Consider the following 10,775-nt stretch of genomic DNA (forward strand, 5'->3'; position numbering starts at 1 on the left):
TAAGGAGATTAATATGATTTTCCAGTTGTTCTATGAGAAGCTGTACAGGTCAGAGGTATACTCTTTAGTTGAGTTTGAGTGGCCTGAACATACCCAGAATCTCAGATGAAAAGAAAGAGTTGCTTAACAAGCCTGCATGTGACTGAAGAAGAAGTTAATGTAAATTAACTTATATTACTATATAACGTAAATTACTTATGTAAATAAGCCCAATGGGCTTACTTCAGAGTTCTATAAAGAATTTGAAGATCTTCTAGTCCCTCCTTTACTTAGAATGCTGTCTCACTCTTTTGACACAGGCAGCTTGCCACATTCAATGTTGGAGGCTAATTCATTCTAAAAAAATAAAATAAAAAAAAGCAGAAGAATGTTTATCCTACCGAACAATGTCTTTATTAAACTTAGACAGGAAGGTGATTGCTAATGTTTTGTCTAAAAGGTCAGAAGCTGTAATTCCTCATATAATCTCTACTGATGATACTTTTTTTTTTCCAGGCTGAAATTCCTAAAATAATATTCAATGCTTTTTGAATGTTGCATAGCATGGACAAAATGTTCATGTTGGATCACTGGTGGTGTCTCTCGACGCTGAGAAGGCTTTTGACAGGATAGAGTGGCCCTATCTTTTCTGGGTTTTAGGCAAATTTAACCTTGCTAACAATCTTATAAGATGGGTAATGCTGCTCTATACGTAACCGCAAGCCTCTGTCATGTATTTGCTCCAGTGATCGAGCTCTTGAGTTTTCCAAAGATAGAATTATTCAAATCTTTAATAAATTCGGCAACTTTTCAATTTACATTTTCAAAGACCTGTGTTAAGTGTAAAATGGAAGACGGTACATATTTTCAGTGTATTATTGACTGTTAAGGCATTCTTAATGGCATGTCTTAATGGGAATCTCTCTGGACCTTGACCCACTGGTGTGTATTTTAGGGATTCTTTCATATAACACCTGGAGCTCTTCTTAGATCCAGCTGCTCAAAATGTTATTTACTGCCAGACGCTGGATATTGCAGCAGTGGATTTCTGAAAAACCACCAACAAAGACACAGTGGACTAAGAGTGAATTGGACATTATTCCATTTGAAGCCTTGAGTTTTTTTCCTTAAAAACAAGCTATTTCAGTTTTACAAAACTTGGCACCCTTTTCTCTCCCACTTGGGAGACAGTTCGAGTTGGATTTTGAAGAATGGACTGCATGGCATTACATGGACCGAATTGAGGTGAACATATTTCTGGGTGCCTCCACTTTTTGTATTTTTCTTTTTTATTATTTAATTATTTATTACTACTATTATCATTCATATTTTTTGTTTTTTCCTGGCAATTGCTTTGCTTTCGACTGTGACAGTATGATTGTTTTACTACGATGCCTCTGAAGATGACTGTTAATGTATGTTTTTTATTGTTGTTGCTCTTCTTGCAAATAAAGGAAAAAAAGAAACTAAAACTCCGTCGGTGACAGAAATGGAGCAAAGTAAACCTTGGGAGAAACAAGGCTAGGGGGACAAGTCTTGTCTGGCCAGACGAAACCAGCATGGTCTGGTTTAATTCCAGGCTGCAACTCAAGTCAGATTGAGCAGAGGACTTGTCTGATATTACCCGTCTGATATTACATGTCATTAATTACACTCTACAACATTCTCCATTGCTATTATTTTACTCATCTCATTTATTGAAACGTTTTCATTATCTGTACAGCTGAAACAGGAAAACAGTATGAAGTCACAGATTTCAGCATGAAGTCATTGACTGACCCAAACCCATAAACAAAAAGACCACCAACAGGGAATCAAAGACAGAAAGTAAATATTCAGACTGATGATCTAGTTGGAAGAAATAGTCATGTCGATCCAAACTGTTTGCTGCAGAATCTCAGGACTCGCTAAAAAAGAGAAGAAATCATGACACATTGCATTGCACAATAAACAGATGTGTTTTTATTCTCTTTTTGTTTCACAGCTGACTGACTTGTGCTGGCAGTCTGGCCCCAGCCAGTGGTGAAGCAGCGGGTTCCAGGCACGATGTTGGTGTTTGATGGAGCCAGACATACAGGAGAGATACGGGGAGTAAATGTGACTGGAGACGATAGTTTCAGCAGAGCAATGTCATTGTTGAAGGTTGCCCTGTTGTAGAGCGGATGGGTGATGACCTGCATATACATACAAGACGGATGATCAGTTAGTAGTGAGAGCTGACTTTTTAGAAGGTAAATAAAGACGTAAGCATTTACTTACAACCTGTATTTTTAGAATGTGGTTCGGATGTTTTCTTTACTGTACTAAATTTTATATTTGTAAAAAATGTGTTTATTTTGCTGTTAAATATTAGTTTGTTTTGGCAGGTTTTAGGAATACAATAGCATACATTTTATACCTCAAAACTTCAATTAGAAAAAGACATGTTGACTGATATTTTTACCAATTTGCACACTTTTCAACTGTAATATTGAGTTCACTTGTTAAAAAAAACACAACTGTTTAACCTTTTAAATGATGTTTGTTCAATCACAAATGAGAAATATGTGAATTCCAATTAAACAATAACAATAATAAAATCTAGAACAAAGATTAAAATCATTTTGCAACCTTTTAGATCACACCTTTTCTTAAATTACAGGACATACTCCTACTACTAAAATATTTATAATGAATATGTTTTTGTAGTGTAATGATGACTTGGTTATTATTATGTTTTAAAAACACAGTAATAAAACATCAATTAAAAATTATTTCTGGCTGTATTCCGTATGTAATTAATATTGGCCAGAACAAAATCAATATCAATTGGTCTCTTTTTTTCAATTTCAATATCTCTGATCCACTGAGATCATAAAACATTGTTACCTTGGAAACTATTTGGATCTGGATGGGTTCATCATTGGAGCCACGATTATGTTCTCCAAGAATGACACGGTGAGAGCCCACCCTAAAGAGAGATAAAAATAAAATGAATAGATAAAAGACAGAAATAAACCAGACAGAGTATTTATGAACCATTAATGTATGTGATGTTTGTCAGATTAAAGAATCTTACATGACAGCGCATTGGGCAGCAGTGAGAACCCAGTTCTCGTTGATCAGGGATCCTCCGCAGAAGTGGAAACCATTGGGGTGCTGTTCAAAAGGTAAAAGCATTGAAAACATGAAATTTACTCTTTAAACAAAGCAGACAAATGTGTGTTTGAAAAACAGATGAGTTACCTGAAGAGAGACCTGCCAGGGCCAAGAACCAGAGATTGCATTCTGTCCGTTCACAATCCTGCTGCCGATCGTCTGTGGTTTAATCGCAGGTACTCCACAACCTGTTATTACAGAATGTAACACATTATTCATGAGGCAGGGGACTCTTAATTTAGGTTTTGCATTTTCTCTATTGTCCATCATTATTCTTGCAAATTAAAGGAGACACTTACCCAGAGCAGAGGCCACCAGGGCAAGGCAGGTGATGGAGAAGATGGTGAAGGTCATGATGTAGATGAGTGTGTGATGTATCTCACTGATGTATCTGTAGGTGCTCTCTCTTGCTTTTATATTATTTACAGCAGCTGATCAATCTGAGACGTGATGGAGGTCCATCCCATCAGATCCAGTGAGCTCATAGCTGAGGAACGTTTTTATCTTCATTGTCCAGAGCTGATGTTTTACGTGCAAACATGATGAATTCTCCGTTGTTTGACCTCATGAAGGCTTTAAGTCTTCTGACTATTTCCTTGAGAAGCATCATGATTTCAACTCTCTCATTGTATGTTATGATGTCATTGATTGTTTTGGATTAGAAGTAGCGTTTGTTGTTGCTGTGTTGAAATTTCAGTCAATTTATCATGCTATACTTGCAGTAAAAGAACTGCTTTCCCAATAAGTCTTTGACATTAACTAGTCACGTATTCAACCTTGGCAAGCCGTTGCAAGACAGTGATACTAAAAAGGTTTCTTTAACACCACTTAAGATAAAATTAACGACAATAAACTGGTCAAACAAGTTCTTTAAAGTAAGAGTGTTACGAACTTGTGTGCTTTTCTGCAACATCACTTACATTTTTTACATTATTTTCTAGAAAACATAATACGGTAAACTGCTTTTCGTTACTGATACAAATAAAAGTAATGCTTGTTACATACTGCTGACACATTTTATATATTAGGTTGGTTTATTCTTTTTTTTTAGTATTAATTTTTGTTTCTTTGTTTGTTTGTAATCAGCACTCTGTCCATTGGTTATACGTGTTATATTTGTGTGTGGAAGATAAGGCTAGTTTGCCTTTACTATACAAAACCCTGGTCTTTAGTTTGATAAGATTTCAGATTTTTAAAAATCATTATAATCCATAAAATGCTATAGACAGCTTTATTTTGTTTGAATCATGTTTACATGGTATGTCTACAATATAAAGTAATGGGTTCAGTTTTTCACAATTCAGATAGGGCTTTTGTCCCTCAAACCTCCTCATACAAGAAGACAATACAATCTTAAGTACTTTACATAACCTCTGAGAAACCTGTGAAAACTTCTCTTTCGTTGTTTCATTCAGGCACACTTCCAAGCAAATTAGAGGAAAACAAATATTTTTGAAGCTCTTAATCAACTGAACCAATGTTTCACAAAAGGATTTACTGTTTCGAAGTGCCTGAAACACCACATTCTGGCAGCACCTGCTGCTCAAAATATTGTAAATGCAACGAAATACAAAGGAAATATAAAGGTTTTTTATATTTCCTTTATATTTCATTGTATATTATCATTTTTACTTATCATCAGAATATTATTTTTACGTATCATTGTTCTTTTTGTATTATGCACGCATAAATATTAAAATGCACAAATAAAAATGAAGCTACACTATCCACCTAATTTTTCCCGTAAGAGCGGTTGCTGCCATTTGTTAATTTAATGTGTCTGGCTTCTGGTGTCATCCTTCCAGTGGTGCCATGCTTCCAGTTATTTTTAGATGTAAAAAACTGCTTGTTTTGCTTGATATTGCAAATTGGTGTGTCTTACCGTACTATTTAAATGTATTATCTTAATTATGAACACACTGGCTTGTAGTGCAAACAGTTTTACCATTTACTGCACTTTATTATTCTTCTCGTTATTTCCCTATGGCGGCTAATGAACCGGAAGTCTCACACGTTCACAGAAAACATCTCGGTTACATATGTAACCTTGGTTCCCTGAATAGGGAATGAGATGCTGCGATGACATCATTGCTATGGGAAACACCTTTGGTGTGACGAATGTCTGAAGGCCTTATACCTTCATGCCAACTCATTGGCCAATAGCACTTAGCACCGCCCCAAGAATACGTCACATATGCTCATAGCAGCATGGTATGTGCAAATTCATCAGATTTCCACATTACATAGGAAGTGCTATCGAAGGTACAGGAACGGCCAGCATCACGGCATCTCGTTCCCTATTCAGGGAACCAAGGTTACGTACGTAACCGAGATGTTCCCTTTCATAGGTTCACTCAATGCTGCGATGACATCATTACTATGGGAACAATATACCATAACACCTTCATGTACCTGATGATAGCTGGAAGACCAAGGAAAGCATCTGCTCAAGCGAACAAAACCTGGGAGCCAGGAGCTGTCCTTACATCCAGACTGTAGAACTTGATGAAAGTGCTAGGAGAGGACCATCCTGCCGCAGCACAAATATCTTCCAAGGAAGAGCCCTTAAAGAGAGCCTGAGAAGAAGCCATTGCTCTTGTTGAATGAGCACACACCCCTAGAGGCGAAGTCAAACCACGCACCTCATAGGCCATAGAGATAGCCTCCACTATCCAATGAGACATTCTCTGTTTGGTGATGGCAGTCCCTTTGTTTTTATCACTAAAACATACAAACAACTGGTCAGATCCACGCCACTGAGCTGTGCGGTCGACATAGAACTTCAGATGCACCCCTGCAAGAAATGGGAAACCACAGAGGTTGACGTCCAACAGAAACACCTCCCATGGGTACATGCTCAGCAGATATGGCTGCCACATAAACCTTAAAGGTGGCAGGGGCCACCCCCTTAGAAAAATGACTCTGAAGAAACTCCAGTATTGAGCCTACAGGGCAATGGACTGGGTCAAGATTGCGTTGCCTACACCAGGAGGCAAAAAGCTTCTACTTAAGGGCATACAAGTGTCTCGTGGAGGGAGCCCTAGAATTAAGAATAATGTTGGTAATCTCCGCCGAGAGACCAGAACACATTAATGCACTCCACTCAGGGGCCACACCCATAACTTCCACAAATCCGGTCGAGGATGCTAAATCATGCCCCGAGACTGAGTCAGCAGGTCGTGTCTGAGGAGAACCTCCCAAGTGGGGCCGGCTAGCAGACTGACCAATTCCAAGAACTACGTCTGAGTGGGCCAGAACTGGATGTGAAGGTACGCATCCTTTAAATCGATAATCGCAAACCAATCTTTGGTTCAGATATGAGATGAAATGCATTTTAACATCAGCATCTTGAATTTGCTCACTCTGAGGGCAAGGTTTAGGCGACGCAAGTCCAAAATCAGACGTAAACCGCCATCATTTTTGGGCACAACAAAATACAAAAAACAAATGTGAGGGGTACTTCTTCTACAGCCCCTTTTCTCATGTAATCTCCACTGATCAGACTTATTTTTTTTTTAGGCTGAAATTCCTGTAATAATATGCAATGCTTTTTGAATGTTGTATAGCATGGACAAAATGTTCATGTTGGATCACTGGTGGTGTCTCTCGACGCTGAGAAGGCTTTTGACAGGATAGAGGATAGATAAATAAATTCAGCAGCTTTTCAATTTACATACATCAAAGACCTGTGTTAAGTGTAAAAGGGAAGACGGTACATATTTTGAGTGTATTATTGACTGTTAAGGCATTCTTAATGGCATGTCTTAATGGGAATCTCTCTGGACCTTGACCCACTGGTGTGTATTTTAGGGATTCTTTCATATAACACCTGGAGCTCTTCTTAGATTCAGCTGCTCAAAATGTTATTTACTGCCAGACGCTGCATATTGCAGCAGTGGGTTTCTGAAAAACCACCAACAAAGACACAGTGGACTAAGAGTGTATTGGACATTATTCCATTTGAAGCATTGAGTTTTTTTTCCTTAAAAACTATTTCAGTTTCACAAAACTTGGCACCCTTTTCTCTCCCACTTGGGAGACAGTTTGAGTTGGATGTTGAAGAACGGACTGCATGGCATTACATGGACCGAATTGAGGTGAACATATTTCTGGGTGCCTCCACCTGTTGTATTTTTCTTTTTTATTATTTAATTATTTATTACTACTATTATCATTAATATTTTTTGTTTTTTCCTGGCAATTGCTTTGATTTCGACTGTGACAGTATGTTTTTTTACTACGATGCCTCTGAAGACGACTGTTAATGTATGTTTTTTGTTGTTGTTTTTGTTGTTGCTCTTCTTGTAAATAAAGAAAAAAAAACTAAAACTTCGTCGGTGACAGAAATGGAGCAAAGTAAACCTTGGGAGAAACAAGGCTAGGGGGACAAGTCTTGTCTGGCCAGACGAAACCAGCATGGTCTGGTTTAATTCCAGGCTGCAACTCAAGTCAGATTGAGCAGAGGACTTGTCTGATATTACCCGTCTGATATTAATTTAAGCATTTACTTACACCCTGTGTTTTTAGAATGTGGTTCGGATGTTTTCTTTCCTGTACTGAATTTTATTTTTGTAAAAAATGTGTATTTTGTTGTTAAACGTTAGTTTATTTTGGCAGGTTTTAGGAATACAATAGCATACATTTATACCTCAAAACTTCAATTAGAAAAAGACATGTTGACTGATATTTTTACCAATTTGCACACTTTTCAACTGTAATATTGAGTTCACTGATTAAAAAAAACACAACTGTTTAACCTTTTAAATTATGTCAGTTCAATCACAAATGAGAAATATGTGAATTCCAATTAAACAATAACAATAATAAAATCTAAAACAAAGATTAAAATCATTTTGCAACCTTTTAGATCACACCTTTTCTTAAATTACAGGACATACTCCTACTACTAAAATATTTATAATGGATATGTTTTTGTAGTGTAATGATGACTTGGTTATTATTATGTTTTAAAAACACAGTAATAAAACATCAATTAAAAATTATTTCTGGCTGTATTCCGTATGTAATTAATATTGGCCAGAACAAAATCAATATCAATTTGTCTCTTTTTTTTCAATTTCAATATCTTTGATCCACTGAGATCATGAAACTTTGTTACCTTGGAAACTATTTGGATCTGGATGGGTTCATCATTGGAGCCACGATTATGTTCTCCAAGAATAACACGGTGAGAGCCCACCCTAAAGAGAGATAAAAAATAAAATGAATAGATAAAAGACAGAAATAAACCAGACAAGGCAAGGCAAGGCAAGGCAAGTTTATTTGTATAGCACATTTCATACACAATGGTAATTCAAAGTGCTTTACATAAAAGAAAAGAAAAAAAATAATCACAACAATAAAACAAGAAATTTAAAAACATTGAAAATGATTAAAACAATTGATTTAAGAAGTTTAAAATGAATTTAAGAAAACGATAATACGTAGAATATAGTGCAATCAGTTCGGACATAGCACAGTGCTCATTCAATGAATGCACAGCTAAACAGATGAGTTTTGAGTCTGCATTTAAATGTGACTAATGTTTTAGCACATCTGATCTCTTCTGGAAGCTGATTCCAACTGCGGGCGGCATAATAACTAAAAGCAGACTCCCCTTGTTTTGGGTGAACCCTTGGTATTTCTAACTGACTTGATCCTAATGATCTGAGTGGTCTGTTAGGTTTATAATCAGTGAACATATCTGCTATGCATTTAGGTCCTAGGCCATTGAGTGATTTATAAACGAGTAAAAGTACTTTAAAATCAATCCTAAATATAACTGGAAGCCAGTGTAAGGACCTAGAGGACTGGTGTAATATGCTCAGATTTTCTGGTTCTAGTCAGAATTCTGGCAGCAGCGTTCTGGATGAGCTGCAGCTGTCTAATGGTCTTCTTGGGAAGGCCGGTGAGGAGACCATTACAATAGTCCACCCCGCTGGTGATAAAGGCATGAACAAGTTTCTCCAAGTCTTGACTGGAAACAAAACATCTAATTCTTGCAATGTTTTTGAGATGATAGTATGCTGATTTAGTTACTGCTTTGAGTAACTAAATCAGCATAGATTTAGATAGATATAGATAGATAGATAGATAGATAGATAGAAACCATTGGGGTGCTGTTCAAAAGGTAAAAGCATTGAAAACATGAAATTTACTCTTTAAACAAAGTAGACAAATGTGTGTTTGAAAAACAGATGAGTTACCTGAAGAGAGACCTGCCAGGGCCAAGAACCAGAGATAGCATTCTGTCCGTTCACAATCCTGCTGCCGATCGTCTGTGGTTTAATCGCAGGCACTCCACAACCTGTTATTACAAAATGTAATACATTATTCATGAGGCAGGGGACTCTTAATTTAGGTTTTGAATTTTCTCTATTTGTCCATCATTATTCTTGCAAAATAAAGGAGACACTTACCCAGAGCAGAGGCCACCAGGGCAAGGCAGGTGATGGAGAAGATGGTGAAGGTCATGATGTAGATGAGTGTGTGATGTATCTCACTGATGTATCTGTAGGTGCTCTCTCTTGCTTTTATATCATTTACAGCAGCTGCTCAATCTGAGATGTGATGGAGGTCCATCCCATCAGATCCAGTGAGCTCATAGCTGAGGAATGTTTTTATCTTCATTGTCCAGAGCTGATGTTTTACGTGCAAACATGATGAATTCTCCTTTGTTTGACCTCATGAAGGCTTTAAGTTTTCTGACTATTTCCTTGAGAAGCATCATGATTTCAACTCTCTCATTGTATGTTATGATGTCATTGATTGTTTTGGATTAGAAGTAGCGTTTGTTGTTGCTGTGTTGAAATTTCAGTCAATTTATCATGTTATACTTGCAATAAAAGAACTGCTTTCCCAATAAGTCTTTGACATTAACTAGTCACGTATTCAACCTTGGCAAGCCATTGCAAGACAGTGATACTAAAGAGGATGGGACTAAAGTTGTGTCACACTATGATTATATCAGTTATGAGAGCTGGGCTAAAGTAAAACTTAGTACTAATATCAGTTTCTTTAACACCACTTTAGATCAAATTAAGGAAAACAAACTGGTCAAACAAGTTCTTTAAAGTAAGAGTGTTATGAAATGGTGTGCTTTTCTGCAACATCACTTACATTTTTTACATTATTTTCTAGAAAACATAATACGGTATACTGCTTTTCTTTACTGATACAAATAAAAGTAATGCTTGTTACATACTGCTGACACATTTTATATATTAGGTTGGTTTATTCTTTTTTTTAGTATTAATTTTTGTTTCTTTGTTTGTTTGTAATCAGCACTCTGTCCATTGGTTATACATGTTATATTTGTGTGTGGAAGATAAGGCTAGTTTGCCTTTACTATACAAAACCCTGGTCTTTAGTTTTATAAGATTTCAGATTTTTAAAAATCATTATAATTCATAAAATGCTATAGACAGCTTTATTTTGTTTGAATCATGTTTACATGGTATGTCTACAATATAAAGTAATGGGTTCAGTTTTTCACAATTCAGATAGGGCTTTTGTCCCTCAAACCTCCTCATACAAGAAGACAATACAATCTTAAGTACGGAGCCAGGAATGGCTAAAGTAGGCGGGGCCCGCCGTCCCGAAGGCCAACTTCTGGAGGAGTGAGCCTTGACCCCGAAGGAGAGGGGAGATCAGAGGGC

General features: G+C 36.9%; 1 protein-coding gene across 1 annotated transcript; it reads right to left on the bottom strand.

The window, feature by feature from the left end:
• Positions 1-1,827: 1,827 nt before the first annotated feature.
• Positions 1,828-3,471, bottom strand: LOC107745228 (chymotrypsin-like protease CTRL-1). Its single transcript, XM_016559082.1, has 6 exons — positions 3,417-3,471; positions 3,205-3,305; positions 3,038-3,117; positions 2,848-2,929; positions 1,973-2,153; positions 1,828-1,886 (listed from the first exon to the last, which is right to left on the bottom strand). The coding sequence occupies exons 1-6, from the start codon at positions 3,469-3,471 to the stop codon at positions 1,828-1,830; spliced, it is 558 nt and encodes a 185-aa protein (XP_016414568.1).
• Positions 3,472-10,775: the final 7,304 nt, after the last annotated feature.

The sequence above is a fragment of the Sinocyclocheilus rhinocerous genome, unplaced genomic scaffold, assembly GCF_001515625.1.
Source record: "Sinocyclocheilus rhinocerous isolate Xijiao unplaced genomic scaffold, SAMN03320098_v1.1 scaffold257, whole genome shotgun sequence".
In the NCBI taxonomy this organism is placed as follows: Eukaryota; Metazoa; Chordata; class Actinopteri; order Cypriniformes; family Cyprinidae; genus Sinocyclocheilus; species Sinocyclocheilus rhinocerous.

What these genes read in the sequence shown, in the direction of transcription:
- LOC107745228 (XM_016559082.1), bottom strand. Translation starts at nt 3,471, where the DNA reads ATGACCTTCACCATCTTCTCCATCACCTGCCTTGCCCTGGTGGCCTCT. An exon ending in CCTGGCAGGTCTCTCTTCAG is followed by an intron (nt 3,118 to 3,204) that starts GTAACTCATCTG and finishes CCTTTTGAACAG; the next exon opens with CACCCCAATGGTTTCCACTT. An exon ending in AGATCCAAATAGTTTCCAAG is followed by an intron (nt 2,154 to 2,847) that starts GTAACAATGTTT and finishes ATGTATATGCAG; the next exon opens with GTCATCACCCATCCGCTCTA.